Below are 18,150 nucleotides of genomic sequence, written 5' to 3' on the forward strand. Positions count from 1 at the left end.
TCTCGCCCTTCCTCACCTTGTACATGCCGTGGTGGAGCGGTACTTCATCTCACTCATTGATGCGGCGAAGATCGGCGGCATGGCGCTGTGGAGGCTCGCCGCCCGATGCGCGGAGATGGACTCGCGCAGGAGGAGGTTGCTGTCTGGCATCATGGTGACGTCGATGGCAGAGTGGCCAGTCAAGGTAGAAGCCTCAATATGATCTGAAGACGGACCTGTGGAAGATGGCGGTGACGACACACGAGTGCGTCTGACCGGATTGTGCCCCAGACCCGGTATGTGGCTCGGCTGGGGCTTCCGAATGTGTTTCGGTTTCCGGCTTTTGATGTTAGGCTTAGGTGAGTGGTTTGGGTAGTGGCCCAGCTAGCACCCCTTCATCATTTTGGATAGAAGTAACGGCATGTGTTGCCAAGATGGTGGATTCATACTCATTATTGTAATATTTTGTAAGGTCCTGAGAATAATCAATAAAGTGGTCGTATGCATCTCTCAGATGCAGAGGCCGGGGGTCATCCTCCTTTTCTAAAAAAAAACTAACTAAACTGGACATGCGGACGCCACTTATATGCCATTTACATCCATAGTCACCGGCTAGGCACGGCGGTCCATCCATGTGCGTGTGAACCCTAGCGACGTTGGAATATCAGAGCTGTCGAACGTGTTCCACGCTGCGCGGGCGTGTATACATACTCGCGAGGCCGCGACCCAACCTCTCAAACCTCATCGACCATCCATCCATCAGCTACTCAAACAGTGAGTGAGTAGCTGCTCCAGCTCTAGTACGTACTCAACCTCACACACCGACGTACGCCCATCGATCAGCTAGCAGTTAACCAGCAATGTCCACCATGTCATGCTCCTCTAACCTCTCGCTCAACGCCCGCGCCCTCCCAGGCAGCGCTGCCGCCAGCCGGAGCGTGCCCCCAGCCGGCCGCCTGCTCCTCCCGCAAGGACCTCCCACCGGCACCCGCGGAGCGCACGGCTGTCGGCCGCGCCGCCTGTCTCATGTCACGTCGGCGGTGTCAGCCGACGAAGCGCCACCGACCAAGGAGAAGAAGGCGGACTCCTTCGTCGGAGACATGGAACGTGGCACCCTGGCCGAGGATTCCGGCCGCTCCGACGGCGAGCTGACGTCGCGGTGGCGGGAGATGCACGGCTGCAACGACTGGGACGGCCTGCTGGACCCCATCGACAGGACGCTCCGCGGGGAGCTCATCCGGTACGGCGAGTTCTCGCAGGCCTGCTACGACTCCTTCGACTACGACCGATACTCCCGCTACGCCGGCACCTGCAAGTACCCCCAGGAGTCCTTCTTCAAGGACGTCGGCCTCGCCGGCGTCGGTTACCAGGTCGCCCGCTACCTCTACGCCACCTCCCACGCCCGCTTCCCCAGCTTCGGCGTCCGGAAGCACAACCCCAGCGACGACAGGATGTGGAGCGAGACGGGCACCTTCATCGGCTTCATCGCCGTGTCCACCGACGAGGAGACGGCCCGCATCGGCCGCCGGGACATCGCCGTCGCCTGGCGAGGCACCGTCACAAAGCTCGAGTGGATCTCCGACATAACCGCGTTCCTCAAGCCTGTCGGCCAGTTCGGGCTGCCGTGCCCTGACCCCAGCGTCAAGGTGGAGGAGGGTTTCGCGGAGCTTTACACCAGCAAGAACCCGGATTGCAAGTACTGCAAATACTCGGCGCGGGAGCAGGTGCTCGCCGAGGTGCGGAAGCTGGTGGAGCGGTACACCGGGCAGGGCGAGGAGGTGAGCGTCACCGTCACAGGCCACAGCCTCGGCGCCGCGCTGGCCGTGCTCTGTGCCTACGACATCGCCGAGACACGAGCCAACGTGTCCACCGGCGGTGCCAAGGCGCCCGTTTGTGTCTTCTCCTACTCGGGCCCGCGCGTTGGGAACCCCATGTTCAGGGAGCGGTTCGAGGGGGAGCTGGGCGTGAAGGCGCTGCGCATCCTCAACGTGCACGACTCGGTGCCCAAGGTGCCCGGCATCTTCACCGAGGCCGTCCTCCCCATGCCGCTGCTGCGCGTGGCCGGCGCGCTCGGCCTGCCCAGCGTCTACTCCCACATCGGCGTGGAGCTGGCGCTCGACCACAAGCTCTCGCCGTTCCTCAAGGACGTCTTCGACCTCGCGTGCTACCACAACCTAGAGGCGCACCTCCACCTTCTCGACGGCTACCAGGGCCGCGGCAAGGAGTTCAAGCTCGGGGGCAGGGATCCCGCGCTCGTCAACAAGGCCGCCGACTTCCTCATGGACGAGCACATGGTGCCCGACGGGTGGCGCCAGGAGTTGAACAAGGGCATGGTCAGGACCGAGGACGGGCGGTGGATGCTGCCGCATCGCCCCAGGAATGTTGAGGAACACCCGGAAGACACCGATCTCCACCTCGCCGAGCTCGGCCTTGCCGCCGCCGTCACCGCCAAGGCCACCGCTGCCGCCACCGCCAACGTCTGACTGATCGTTCCATCATGGGCTGGCCGGACATGCACGTGTCCATTCATCATCACTATATTGCATTGCAAGTATATATATAGTTGCGATGAATACACTAGTTAGTTACGATCGAGTTACCCTACTATATCTTAGAAAATGGAGTAGCCTTAATGGAAATTATACGTGGATCACCAAATAATTGATCTTATGGTGAATTATTATTGTATTGTATGACAATAAAAATTAAGACAAAGGGCAGTGGTTAAAATGAGGTTTATTTTTTTGTACGGAGCTGTGTGATATGTCCTTTTACTACTGTATCTCCTTACTTACCAAATTGAAGTGTTTATATACGGTTTTTTTTTCTAAAGTCAAATTTTGTAGACTATGATCAAGTTATTTTCAGAGGAAAAACATGATGACAATGACGAATATGTACAAGATGAAAATATATTTCATGATGAATCTAATGGCGTTCTAAATGTTGATAAGTTTTTCTACAAGCGTTGTCAATGTTTACAAATGTTTGAATCTAGAAAAACTTGTATGCATTGTAATTTAGCAAAGAGAGAGTAGTTGTCTATCTAGTATTTGTGAACATCTTATAGTTCCTCCTGATCAAATTATGTTTTCATTATGCTCACTCAGCAACAACACATCCGAGGATGCTTAATTATGGTGTGCCCGGTGTCCATATCCTCTGATGAGTGTGTATGTTATGTCACATTTCCCTAAACGCGTATGTGTCTATTTAACGTCATGAGCTCACAATTGCAACTAAATGACTAGAAGTGCCCACTTTTGGGTTTTCCGTCAAAGTTTAGCGCGGATATATAGTTTTCTAATATAAGACATTCCAGTTGAGGTAATTGTCGACGTAAGGCACCATGAAGTTATGGTTTTGGTTAATAAGCTCGTCAGAATAAAAAGCATAAACTAGTTGTATATTCCAGCTTCACCCCAGGACATACTCCTAGAGTAGAGTTGACCAAGAGAAATCTTGTGGACCTGCCAAGATGGGGTCCTACATGAGTAGTCACTTTGTGTCTCTCACTCAACAAGATGATATAGTTTTCTTTCTATGGTAGCCGGATGCATGTACTCACCACGCATCTTCCAAATAGCCCCATTGTTCAGTCGAGCTTGAATACTATTACAACAGATCAATAGACATGTACTCTCTAACACATACACATGAGTGCGCCCTAGGCACTGGCCGTTAACTACTCTGAAAGTGTAAACTGCAGTGCTGGGGTTAGTCACAGATGAAGACAACCCAGGGTTTGGTTAGCCACATACGCAAATAGCTAGTATAGGCTCATGCACTAGACAATAACAAACTTGTTCTCCATTAACCATCCCTCCGAAACACCTATGATGAGCAATGGTACCGACATTTAATTTAATTTTGCAAAACACAGGTTACAAGATATTATCGTCGTGTTTGACGTTCTTAATTGAAATATTTTACATTTAGGCATGTGCTCTTCACATAAGCTATAAAATTGACGAATCTGGCCTAAAAATGGGGACTTGCATTCATAAGATTGGTCTGTTGTCCTATTTTGCAATAGTTTGATTATCCACCTCGTTGAAGAAGACCAACACTATTCAACAATTAATGACAAATCAAGATATAGCAGGCATATGGATTATTCCACTGATAAAATTGTTAACAAAACAGGGCAATCTACTATTTCCAAATCAGGGGAATAATTCAAGGAGAAAATACTCCCTCTGTCCTATAATATAGACGTTTTTTAAGCTAGCTTTTAGTGTAAAAACGTCTTATATATATATTATGGGACAGAGGGAGTACAATGGTTGCCAAGGTCAATTGTACTCAATTTCCTGATATTCTAAAATGCAAAAAATAGTAACATTGCCACTTTGACTACTTGAGATACTTTCTATCGAGGAGATCCACAAACTAGCCATATATTAAAGCATGCATTCGATGACTATTTAGCGACCATAGGTAGATTGGAATTTCTGAAGGGAATGGTTTTTCAATATATTATTTTGAGCTTGCATCTAGGGAATTATGTTTGGCCCACCATTTTGTGGCACACGATAACCTATCTAAGCCTCCATTTAAGACATATGTATCCCACATGTTTCTGGCCCTTCCATGTGCGATGAGCGGTGTTAATAGGCTTGATCCATAGTATTGTACTCAACTGCTATAACCTTCCATGGACATTATTGTTTAAGATCATTTCATTATTACCATTTTATATAAAAGGCCTAGGCCCAACTTTATAAACAAAGCCGACAGGCAACAAACGAGTTCACAACATCTAACCACAGTCCTAAGGGCCGGCAACAGGACATGTGAGTTTGAAGGACTGCAACAGCAGCAAACATAACAGTTTAACAGCATGCAGACCAGCAGCCTGCTAGCAAAATACTACAACGACGACCACCAGGAAGAACCACAACCCATCCTAGGACGCTGTAGCATGCTCTTGATCGTGATACTTTCATTATTTTTACTTCTTGTTTTAACATTGAGATATTTCCAAAGTTATACCTCACAATTTTGCAATTATGGTACCTTTTGGCAGCCTGTTTTTATTTTATGAATCTCACCCACCTAAATTACATGTCTCTATCTTAGCCTAAAATGCAATGAAAAGTGTGCTATTGAGCAAATAATTAACTACATAAAAGTAAATTATTAACGGTTGTTAAAAATATGCACTAAGTATTGCACATTGAAGTCATATGTCATTAATTTTATGCGCAGGTTCGTGCACGTATTTTCCTTTTTTCTTTCTTTCTTATAATTTAATTTTGATTGGGTCATTTAGATGTGCAATAATTAGGTAACATCTACACGTGCTCTAGGCAGACCCAATTATTAACTTGATGCCTTGGTCCTCCCTCTTTTTTCTCGATCGATATGGTGTTGATTGGATGCTGCCAGGTGGATATAACCAACCGGACGCGTGTGTGGACCTGGCCTGACCTGTCACCGGCATGCCGAATCTACATGCATGCACGTATCGCCAAGGCCACGCGTTCCTCGTTGCTAGCAATCTGAACATAGCACGTTACTCCATCGTTGCTGCCAAAAATAATGCCATCGGCAAGCCAAGTCCTGGCATATCGCATATATATTGGATGGATGGATGGATGGACCGGTGGTCACGAAGTACAAGTGCATGTAGTAGAGGACCCATAGAACGAATTAGTACTAGTGTGCACTCTGAACGTACCCTGTGATAGAAAACAAAGCATGTCTATCTTTACCTCCGTACATGGTCATCATCATAGTGCCAGCGGGCCGGATACTCGATGCTGCCTACTTTGGCTGCCGGAGCTGAGAGCCAAGATAATTTGTCTACGGTGTGCGTTGAGGCCTGGAGAATCTATCCCAGGACAATCTGTGCATGCAAGGCAATGTACCCTAGCTTGATCGGTGGTGGTGGGAATTATCACGGGTTAAGCTGGCCGCAAATGTCCGGCCGCGTCACTCCCCACATGCGAGATGAGAACGCCACCGTATGTGTCACATGTATTGATGTAGCATGTTGGCATTTTTTGATAAAAGACGCTTTTATTATATTAAAATGTAGCATCAAGCGGATACAAATCAGGATGAGCAGGCCCGAGCCTAGGGGGTGCAACCTGTGCGGGCGCGCCCCCAAGTTTTAGGGGCCTCAGATTTGCCATGAGTAGGCTTTGTCCTTTGTATATGGGCCTCTGCCCTTTAGGCCGCCACAGCGCTGGCGCCTGAAGCAGGCCTCAATCACGACCAGCGTCTTCTCGGCTTCTCACCCCCACCATCCAAGCGCCGATCGAGAGGAGCGAGCGAATCACGGCGGCCCTTCCTTCGTGGCTTGGATAGGTTTCTTCGTCTGGCCGCCAGCGTGCAGCATCCCAGGATCCCAATGATACAGATCAAATCAATCATTCGATTCATCGTGCTTAAGGAGGGGCCAATGGCAGGATGAGAAACGGCAGTCAGCTGGACAGGGCGGTAAGGCAGGGGAAGTTCAAAAAGTTCGAGCCATCTGCGATTTCTTAGGCGTCCTTGCATCCATCGATCCCGTGAGCCCTTTTCCCCTTGATTTTGAGTTCCAATTTCCGCCTGATATTTAGTTCTCGTAAATCTTGTGCAGTAGCTAATTTTATTCTTTTCACCTATTAGGCTTTTAGTATTCCAAGATTCAAATCATGTCTTCATTTAGAAAACATGAATCTGGTTACCAAGAGTGTTTGAAGAAACAAAAAATATAAAGGATTTAACTCTGTCTAAGAAAGGAGATATGGATAAGTTTGTCATAAAAAAATCACAAGTGTCCACCAATAATCAATGGCTTGATCAAAAAATCATTTCAAAGAACACTAAGAATGATGTTGTTTAAGTGAAGACTATACAACCAAGAATTGGTATGATTCTTGATATGTTACTTTGCTATGTGAGACATTATGATTTTTATATTGTAGTTATATTTATATAGTAGTTTTTTAGTGAGGTAGGGCCCATTTTAGAGTTTGGCACAGGGCCTCGGATTTTGCCGGCTCGGCCCTGAGGATGAGCGACACCCAGCCTCTTCATAGCTAAGTTGCACACAGCCACAAAAAGGGCTGAGTTCGGTTAGAAAGGCATTTGAACGTAATTTTGATAGAGCAGTTTTGCAAAGAAACCAGGTGGTAGCTCCCCAGGTCGTTGGCGCCAATCTTTTTTGGGATTAGAACAATGAAAGCTTTGTTGATTCTTTTAAGATCTGCGGAGCCGTTGTGGAAACTGTGAAGCAAATTGACCGGGCCAATAGCTCCTGTGCGACGTGTTTGATGTGAATTTGCTTGAGTGCGACGTTGTTCGAGCGAATGGCTGTGGTGCGACACATTTAAGCAGGTAAATAGCCCAGGGCCACATGGAGTGTTAAATGTGGTTAAATTGGTCGTCAACCAAGCCCGTTTATGTTAGGACATGTGGGTCCAACTTAATTGCTCCTCAAAACAGCTGACCGTGCCCTGCCGCCCGACCGTGCCGGACCCGCCACTCTGCCCCCTCCCCCCTTCTTCTCCGGTGGCGGCGGATCTTGCGTTCTCAACGGCGGCGGCGGAGCCCTCGTTCTCAACGGCGGTGGAGCCTTCGTCCTCAAAAAATGGTGAGTGAAAACCCTAGTCCCCCTCCCGTTCCTCTCTCGTCCCCGTAGATCTCAGCTCGTTTCCTCTGTTTTCGCTTGTTGAATCGATAGGTTGTGAGGGGAGCCCGTGGGCATACTGAGATGGAGCCCCCAGATTCAACTTCGAATAGGTAATGCTCCTCTCTCTGATCCAATTTTGCATGCAATTAGGGCCTAGTCTGCTCTTTCTCACGGGCTCACACTGTCCGCCACTGACAGAGGGGATGCTGCCGCTCGGACCTTCGAATTGACGGTCAATTTCTTTCCATCAAAGGCAAAATTAGTTGATGGTAGCATTCAGAACATTGAGAGAGACACAATTGTTAAATGGGAGGTTGAGTTTACAGAGATTGATCCACAAGTTCTACAGAACATGGGAGAGAAGGCAGTGAAGAAATGGGTGGAAAAAATTGGGGAGAATGTTGTTTGGGGTCCAGAGCAAGAAGTATCACTGTTGCGGTTTGATGATTGGAAAGGAGAGTATGTGAGAATGGAAGATGGTGAACAGATTGTTGATGAAATCGATCGGCAAAACGGCTGGACAAGCAAACGAGCTAATTTTTTTGCTGAGCTGGTTGATCTGAATATTTTTTCGAAGGTTGGATATGTGCCATCACAATTGGCTGCGCAGATGGTAGATGATGATTGGGCTACACAGAGGCCATTGATTCCCATGTGTACTGAACTTACAGTAATAGCCGAAGAGGGACAGGTGACTGGAATTGAAACTGAAACTGCAGCAACTGTTGATTGGAATGTAGTTGAATTAGATGAGCCTACTGATTTGGTCATTGCACCAATGCCTGACATTGAGATGGCCAAACTTTTTGGCATTCCAGTCGATGACAGAGATAAGCAGGAGAGGGGAGAATCTAGTTTGCCTGCTAATGTTGATGAAGATGTAGATGGACAATTGATGGAACAAGCTGCAGATGAAGTAGATGATGCACATGATGATGAGCTGGTGCATGTGTATGACAAAGAAAACCCTGTCATTGAAGTAGGCAAGTTCTTCCCAAGCATGAAGGAGTTTAGGATGTGTTTCAAGACTTATGCAGTGAAACATGAGTTTGATGCCAAGACTGTTTGGATTGATAGAAAGAAGTTTTATGCGAGGTGCAGAGGATTTGATGGTAGTGTCAAGCCTTGCAAGTGGTACATATCTGCTAGACTGCAACCTGATGAAAGTACTGTCAGGGTTAACCAAATCCCCAATAAACATACTTGTATTACAAGTTCACAAAGAGTATCAACCATGACATCACAACTTTGGGTTGCAGAAAAGATCACCCCAATTTTAGCCAAAACACCAAACACTACTGCCAAGAAACTCAAAGTAGACTTGGAAAAGATGTACCCCATTAAACTGAAATATACCACAGTGTGGAAGGCAAAACAAAGGACAATGAAAAACTTATATGGTGATTGGGCAAATACATTTAGGATGCTTTACAACTTCAAAGCAGAGGTGGAAAAGAGGTCACCTGGTAGTGTTGTGGAGATAGATACAGAGGTATCAGCCAAAGGTGAAGTCAAGTTCTCCAAGTTTTTTATGGCTTTAAAGCCTTGCATAGATGGCTTCAAAGCAGGGTGCCGTCCATATTTGAGCATAGACTCATCATTTTTGACAGGCAAGTGGAATGGTCAGTTGGCAGCATGCAATGCTCTGGATGGACACAACTGGATGTTTCCTATTGCTGTTGGCTTGTTTCAGTCAGAAACAGAGGCTTCATGGACATGGTTCATGATCCAGTTGAAAAGATGCCTAGGGCCAGTGTCACCTTTGGCTATACACACAGATGCATGTAAGGGGCTTGAAAATTCAGTGAAAAATGTTTTCCCACATGCTGAGCAGAGGGAGTGCTTCGGTCATTTGTGGATGAATTTGATCAAAAAATTTAGAGGAGAAGAATTTGGGCGCATGTGGCCAGCAGCAAGATCTTACACTAGACAGACACACAAATATCATCTTGATAAGATAATGACAGCATGTGATGAGTTTGGTCCATGGCTGAACACCTACCATTCTTTGTTATGGTACAGGTCAGCATTCAACACTGCCATCAAGTGTGACCACATCAACAACAATTTGGCAGAGAGTTTCAACAATAAGGTGAAGGAGTTAAAAGATTTGCCTGTGCATGACATGGTTGACCAAATTAGGATCATGCTCATGCGGTTGTGGGAATTGAGAAGAAGGATAGGTGATTGTCTGCAAGGTGATAAGCTTCCAGCAGTGGTACAACAGGTGGTCAATAGGAGCAGAAGTCTTTCACATTTGTTTGTTCAAAAATCTTCACCTTGGGGTGCTGAAGTTAGAGATAACAAAACTGGAAGGAGACATGTTGTTAACACTGAATTGCATGATTGCACTTGCCTCGAGCGGCAACACACTGGTAAACCATGTGAGCATGCCATTCTTTTCTTAGCATCCCAACCGAAGATAAACATGCACCCATATCTGCATGAATATTATTCGGTAGCAAGATTCAAAGCTGCATATGCTACTCCAATTCCAGCACTTACAGATCAGTCTCAGTGGCCTGAAGTGGACATTGAATTTTCCATGTGTCCTCCCTTGACGAAAAGAAAGGCCGGCAGACCTAAACAGAGTAGATTCAAGGCATGGTTTGAGAAAGGTGGGAGTAGTAAGAAGGGAAAGAAAGATGAAAAGCCAAAAAGGGCCCAAAAAGGTAACAAAAATAGATGCAAGTTGTGCCAGGAACTTGGGCACAGAGTGGGATCTATCAAATGCCGTTACACTCCTGATAAGCCAAAGTATGTTCTTGTTTATTTGTCTGTGTTTTGATTTGGTGCTTTTTTCCAATTAGTATATCTATAACATTTTCTGCACAGGAGGAAGCGAGCAAGTCAGCCCCTTGTTGTTGAACAGTGTTGGCCAACCAAAAAAGCAAGAGTCAATGGCGGTAGAAAGAAGAGAAGTGTGCCTGAGCCTGAGCAGACTGAAGAAAATCCTGCTGCAGTCAACATTCAGACTGAAGAAACTGATGTGGAGGTGCACACCGAAGAAACTGAATTTGAGCGTGTCGAGGTTCAGACTGAAGAAACTGAACCTGAGCGTGTCGAGGTTCAGATTGAAGAAACCCATGTTGAGGTACACACCAAAGAAACTGAAACTGTTGTCAACATTGAGACTGAAGACACTGATCACGAGGGTATTGGCGAGGTGTTGAAAAGACCAGTGAAGAAAACCAAGATGATCAGTGAACTTGTGTGTGTAGTAGAACCAAAAATAAGAAGGGCTAAGGCGAAGAAGGGCACACGACGTGGTAGGAAGAAGTAGAACAGAGAATAGTTTGAAAATTTGGGACATGTAATAATATTTGTAACTTGGTGCGTACTGGTAGTCACTATGTTTGCTTGCTATTTAAATTTGGGCTATTGATGTTTTAGTGCTATCTAAAGTACCTCAACTGAAATATGTTTGCTTGCTGATCATTCCGAGCCCTTTTGGTAAGTTGAACTCATAGTCATAAAAAGTGTGTTTCAAATGACCTCCAAAGGTAGGGTAAACGGCCTCATATTTAAGCAAGTTTTTTTGGCACCTTGTCTAAACCAGCCAAATAATTTTTCTACACATCTATTCTACCTATATAGTGTAAATCTAAAGTCTCACTATTTATTGAATTAATTTTCTATTTTTTCGTTTCTTTTTGAAAAAACAAGGTTTAATAGAAAATTATATATAAAACAAGTTTAAAACATGAAAATGAGAAAAGTAAGTTCAGATCTTTCTTAGTCAATCCAAAATGAAGTTTTGGTGAGGTTTTCACACTTTTCATTTTCAAAACTCCACCTACTCTCGGGTGCCCACTACTCTCTCCCTTCAACTCCATACTACATTGTTTGAGGAATAACAATTTTGTGAAGGATTTTTCGTAAAAATGTATGTAAACCATATTTATATTTTTTTCTCGTTACTATACGACATAATAAGACTATGTGCGCAAGTTTTATATTTTTTTGATTTTTTTTGAATTAGTTATGCTCAACCCTAATCAGTCAAAACCTCTCAAAACCCCTCAAAACCCCTCTCAAAACCCCTCAAAACCCCGCACACTACCTGGTCGTCGATCGTTGTGCGTGGACGGTTGAGATCAGGCGCTAGGGTTAGCTACAGTGTGCAGCGATCCGCATGAGACGCGCTGATTGGTTGACGCGGTGGGGTTTGGATCAGCCTCTCTCGTTGGAGCATCAGGACCGTTCATTTGAATCCAACAGCAAGAGTTGACGCGGTGCATGGACCAAGCCTACGGAGTGCCCTTTCCATCGTTGCATGCGTGCCCGTGCCTACCCGCAGCATGCATGCCTCGACGTAGCCCTGCTCCGCCACCCCTATCAACGCAGTAACCTGTCGCATGCCTACCATTAGAACCGATGCAGCGTCGCATCAAAGCATGCACCCGGCCCCAATGCAGCAGCCCGATGAAGACAACCAAAAAGCCAACGCTGCATGGCGTGGTGTGCACGCTGTGCATGGCGTGCTCCTCTTTGACGACGCAATACTGGCATGGTATCGATGTGGGTATCGATGCAGTTCAAATGGCGTGCTGCCCGTTACAAGATGGGCAAAAGAAGGTGTACATTATTGTCACGTCTCCCATCGACCGAACCTTGCCCTCTAGCCAGGCCCTAGCAAGATGAGCAAATTAATGGGCAACGGCATGCATGCACGGACGGCACACGTAGAGAACCCGGGGAAGGCGTGTCCCCTTGACCCACGACGGCTCAGACGCGTGCGTGAGCCCGTCCCCCTTGACCCACGACCGGTGGCACAGAAGCGTAGCAGTCCGTTTCCCACGGCCACGCTCGTGTACATGCTTTCATGGGGCGCCACCAAACGCCGCCCGCCCATTAATTCTAGGGTTTCGACGGGGTGAAACGACGTCGCACTTGGGCTATTTAAGCCGGGCACTATCGTCCTCTCCCTCCTCATCCATCATACCCCATCCTCTGCCTCCTCTGCCCTTCTTCTTCATTCTTCTCCATCAAACCCGACCGAGCACTCGAGCCACCCCGCCACCATGCAGTACACCGCCCCCACCTACTGCTTCCCCCAGGGGCGGAGCTGGAGCAAATGTTACCCGATGCACCGCTTTAATAAGGCGTAAAATTTTCAAACAACTTTCTATTGAATAAAGGTTTGTTTAACAACTTCTAGCACATATTATAGGACATAATAGAAGGCGATGTGTAAAAAAATATGTAGCAATCAAAATGCTCACTATAATGATAAAATGAGAGACAAAATTACTTGAAAATGGATGTCTTGCATTTCCAAATTCCAGAATACATCATTGGACAACAAGGTTCAATAACCTACAAGATAAAAATAGAATTGAACTTTCTAGTCGAACATAATAAAATGCTAGGATGAAAGTACTTAAATGACTAAAAACCTGTAAATTACCTTTAGTACATCCTACACCTCCGAGCGACGAAATATTCAACAACTTGAGCATTGCTGGCCTTTTTCATTCATTCTTTCAATTTTCTCTTGCCCGGATCATATTGAATCCTCTCTCCCCAAATTATGTTTTCCAAAACATCTTGTGATGGCGCTTTTCTTTTGAGAAGAAACTTCTCAATATTATCTGCATATAACAAATACAAATTACATATGAGAGATAAAAAATGAGAGTGGATTTAATCTATCAGCCGCAAGTTTATAACCCTAAAAAATGCTCCAAGTTTTGCCAATACATAGGGATTTAATCTATCAGCTGCAAGTTTATACACGTAACTTTTGCAACTTGCAATTCGTAGAAAGATTTAGAAAAGGTAGGGCAAGGACACTACCAGAATTGGGGTTCCTTCCTATCCAATCTATAGACAGAACGGAAGATCTCTCGGACAGGTCGCCGAATTGCAGAGAGCAGGAGGGCCAGCCGAAGACGAAATTGCGACGTGCGGTAGGTGTCGCGCGGAACTCAAGTGTGGCTGTGGTGCTGCGGCCTGCGGCGTCCGACGTCGCCGGTTCGCTGCCGCCTGTGTACGCGAGGCGTATATAGGTCGTATGGATCGATTGATTTCACGGCCGCTTGGTACGCGCACGTACGTCTACACGGGAAACTGATCGATCGATTGATTACAGCGTGCGTACGTGACTTGGGCTGGGGAACAAACAGCAGGTGCGTGTGTGCGTGGCCTGTATTGGCCCATTGCGGAGGCGTGCGTGCGTGAAGTCTGGACACCCTGATGCACTGATGTTGGGCCAACCTGATGCACAGGGCCTTTTTAGGTGGTAGGTAGCACTAAAAAATTAGATGGGCCCGTATTCCTGTGCATCAGGGTCAGCCCAATGGGCTCCGCCCCTGGCTTCCCCCCAACCGTGCCGGAAAGGCTCTACCCGGCCGGAGCGTATGTAGAGAGAACCCTTAGGGTTTGGGCGATCTCGAGATGGAGGGGCGCAAGGGAGTTAACAGAGTTCTTCCTTGCGTCCGGCTTCCGCCACCTCCCCCGCGGCTCTCCTCGGATGTACCATGTTGAGGAGGTCAACCACAACGGCGTTGTGGTTGGGCTCCTCGCCACGTTCACTAACCCTTTCGATGCTTTCCATCTCCTCGGGCGAGCGTATTGGGTTGGTTGTGAGTTCATAGCTTTCACCACCTACAATATCTTCACCGATTTCTAGAGCATCTTCCCCAACAACGGCGTTATGCACACGCTCCCGTACCCCATCAACAACGGGGAGGAGTGAAGGACGGCGCCCGGAGGAGCGAGGTGGCGTTGTTCCCCGGGAGAAGGAGAAGAAGAGCCCGAAGAAGAACCCGCGTTTGGTGCCCCCCGATCTATCTAGCTTATTGTATTAGTTTTTTAAGTTGTATTAGTATTTTAAGTTGTAAGGCTATCATGGAGTTGTAAGGTTATCGTGGAACTATGGGTTGCAATAGTTATGCTACTATATATATTGTGTGTTTCGTGCTATTATTTGAAGATTGCTATGGGTTGTTCTTGCTTATTATTTGTGTATTGCTATGGGTTGCTACGAGCCCGGGTTGCTACACCTCAATCTCACCACACACACACCATCTTCAAAATATTGGCCAAACCATGGACATGCAACTAGGAGCCCCATGCAAACCCACTATGGACATGCCACTAGGAAATGCAAACTAATTTACTTCATGCAACTCATTTAGTTCATGGAACCGTAGACATGCATAAAAACAATTAACATTTGGTTTTATTGCATCAAAAAATGATCCATCACAAAATTTAGTGCAAGAAAAAGGTCAAAGTAAAAATAAGTAACATTTTATTTGCCGAAGTTAGAGGTGGGCTGGTGCCGCTACGCGGGTGGGCTGGTGCCCCTACGCGGGCGGGCTGGTCTCTATTTTGGGCATGGTTATTTTCTCAGGGTCCATTTTCTCACGGCCCAACATCTATTCGGCAGCCCAGTTTTGTTTTTTTACTAGAAACTGAATTTGGGTGTGTACTCTGTTAACTGAAGAACAAAAACAGAGGAAACAGAGCATCAACACTGAATATGGCCCCTGAGAATATCATTACAATAATTCAAGCAAGTTTTGCTTCACACGAATTCAAGTTCATCTAACAAATGATCCCTGGCTAACTCAAACTACTGGGCACCCCTGAAACTAGCTGACTAACTAACTGAAACTATAACAAATTCTAGCGATTGATGAACATCAAGTAAAATAAACCCATAGCAATGACACAACCATAAAATGCTCCCGCCATCATATTTGCTTGTTGCTTCAAATCGATCAGATGCTTTACTTGCTTGCCGATTTTCTTCAATTCACACTTCAGTTCTGCACTGTGCATCATCGGATCGGCTTTGTCCGCCAAATTGGGGGCTTGTTCCACGGCAAGCCGCCCCCCAAAATTGAGCTCTTGGGTTGGGGTTGATCCCTCCAATTTCAACCTTTCAACGTATTCATCGAGCCACTCAAAATGCCCACATTTCTTCAGAACCTGAAAACAGGGGGCCGGCGGCGCATGAATCCTAGATCCACCACCCAGATCCACCGCCCTAATTCGAGGGAAAAAGAAAGAAATCGGGAGAAATTAGACCATAGAATTGGTCAAGAACACAGATCTAACCTGCCCCGGCTGTGGCTTGCTCAAACATTTCACAAACTCGCGCCCACGGTTGCCATTTTCTTCCCTCACACAAGTCAAACGCTTGAGAGGCTCCATGCATGGGCAATCGGGGCATCTTGTCAACGGCAGTGGACCATACTGCGTCCATGGTTGGCAGGTGGCTGAAGTCGAGCTAGACATCACTCGCCGGCGGCGCGCTTCGTTGCCGGAGTAGAGGAAGAAGAAGGTGGGAAAGGAAAGGGGCAGGGTAAGAATTGGAGGGGGGCGGGCTGGCTCGGGTCGGGGCACACTGATGAGCACGTGCATGCTTGTGTGGATAAGTTGTGGGTCCCACCCGCATGCGAGTAACTGGTGGGTCCCGCGTGTCATAACTCAAATCGCTAACCCTCGTGTTTTTCATTTCACGGTTAAACAGAGCCATGTCGCATTGGAGCTATTTACATGCTCAAGTGTGTCGCATCACAACCATTCACTCGAACAACGTCGCACTCAAGCAAATTCACATCAAACACGTCGCACAGGATCTATTGGCCCAAATTGACCAGGTCATTCTTGACCAAATCCCAGTTGGCTTTAAAAATGGCCGGGCCAAAGCCGTCCGGGCCAGGGCTGGCATTGTCGTTCATTCCCCAGAGAGCAGTTTTAATTTTGCAAAGCGTGAAGGGACGGATGAGGCTAGCCGCATCAAAAGGGGAGAGGGCAGAAGAAGAAACTAGGCTCTGCAGGTCGAAGTTGATAGACGAGGCAGCGGTTATGCCAATGAGGTTCTTTGAAGAAGCTAAGTAGAATTCTCTCCTTATGATTGTGGGCGGTGAAGCTCGAGCCCTCAAACATCAGAGACTTGATTTGGTTTTTACGGGATCTAACTGAGGCGCAGACATGCAGGTAGGCGGAATTCTAGTCACCAAGAGTAAAATCTCTAATTTTAGCGTGTTGACTCCAATAGATGGCCAAGATTTTGTTGTGGCGGTGAAGGGAGAGCTTAACTGCCACCCACGGCTGAAGCTCCAAAGGAGAAAATCTTCTAGATTCCTCCAGTTTGTCTAGCCTCTTAATGGTGGTGGAGCAGTTTTGGGCAATTATCTTCGGAGACTTAGCGTTGAAGGCCCATTGCTTAGCCATGTTCCGGGTCCTCTTGGTTTTGAGGCAGAGAGTACCAGCAGGGTCTAGGCGATCATTGGAGACGCTGGACCAGTTTTTCAACACCAAATTTTTGAACAAAGGAAGGTGAAGATGGTTGCTGTTTAGCCGAAACACATTGGGCTTCGGGATCGAGGTGGACGCCGAGAGGCAGAGGGTCACGTGGTCTGAAGTTGTCCGAGTGCAAGAGAGGACTGAGGAGTCTGGGAAAGCCATGGTCCAGTCCACATTGATCAGAGTGCGATCAAAATGGGGTTATCTTGCTGGTTGGACCAGGTGTAAAGGCGATCCAGGAGAGGAAGATCTTGCAGTTGCAACGATTGAATCATAGAGGAAAACATTGCCGCCTCGGAGTGATTAAAGTTCGCATTGGATTTTTCGGACCGACAAAGAATCAAGTTGAAATCGCCGATAATAGTCCATGGGCCGGAGATCATGGTCTTGAGACTAGAGAGGGAGGCGAGGAACTCAGGTTTACGCGCGTGATCCGAAGGACCGTAGACATTAGTGACAAAAAAAGAGATATCCGAAGCCCTGAACTCGAACCAGCATGTGAGGGAGTGTATATCGGAATTTTTTTTGAACCGGGCTTTACCCCTTTCCATTACTAAGAACGGAAATACAAACCAGTTCAAGATAACAGGAGGACGGAAAGAGGGTAGAGCGAGTTCAAGCATTACCAGGAAACCCACCACATCCGCCTGCCATCAAAACAGATGTCATGGGGTGAAAACCTGGTAACACTAACATCAAGTCTATTACAGCCAACCAAGGAACGACCAAACAGACGCAAACCACACATCGGACCGCCCGAACTGGCAAGACTAGACAAAAGTATCAGACGACGAGATAGGACGGAGAGGATTGCCTCCAGCTCCAATTTTCCACCACGCCGAGGCCGCATCTTGGTCTTCATGTCTGGATCGTTTGCTTGACAGGGTCACATAGTTTCATCAGCTGCAGCGTGCCGTTCCTGATCATCTCTGCACCTGCGCGAAGCTCTCCAGCCGCCTCTCCTTTCTGCAAACCTGTCTAGTACAAAAGAAACAAACAGAGGGAGAAACCAATCTCAAAAGGAGTCTTAATCTGTTTTTCTCAAAGGTGGCTCGATTACGCGCCAGCCAGATGGCCCAACAAGTAGCAGCTAAGCCCACAGTATAGAAGGTTTCTTTGCCAGGAAGAAATTTACTGCACCAGACGAAATATTGGCAATAGTTGTTACGGCACAGATCAGTGCCCAGCACCACCCCAATAGATCTCCAAACCACCCTAGCAACGGGGCAAGTGAAAAAAGGTGGTTAGAGGTTTCTACCTCCCTGCAGAAAGAGCAACGAGGA

At 47.1% G+C, this 18,150-nt stretch overlaps 1 protein-coding gene across 1 annotated transcript; it reads left to right on the plus strand.

The window, feature by feature from the left end:
• The first annotated feature begins 701 nt into the window (after window positions 1–701).
• LOC123063502 (phospholipase A1-Igamma1, chloroplastic) lies at window positions 702–2,728 on the plus strand. Its single transcript, XM_044487301.1, has one exon. It carries the CDS (start codon window positions 840–842, stop codon window positions 2,460–2,462), a length of 1,623 nt encoding a protein of 540 aa, XP_044343236.1. The 5' UTR covers window positions 702–839; the 3' UTR covers window positions 2,463–2,728.
• Window positions 2,729–18,150: the final 15,422 nt, after the last annotated feature.

Source organism: Triticum aestivum, chromosome 3A, assembly GCF_018294505.1.
Source record: "Triticum aestivum cultivar Chinese Spring chromosome 3A, IWGSC CS RefSeq v2.1, whole genome shotgun sequence".
In the NCBI taxonomy this organism is placed as follows: domain Eukaryota; kingdom Viridiplantae; phylum Streptophyta; class Magnoliopsida; order Poales; family Poaceae; genus Triticum; species Triticum aestivum.

What these genes read in the sequence shown, in the direction of transcription:
- LOC123063502 (XM_044487301.1), top strand. Translation starts at nt 840, where the DNA reads ATGTCCACCATGTCATGCTCCTCTAACCTCTCGCTCAACGCCCGCGCC.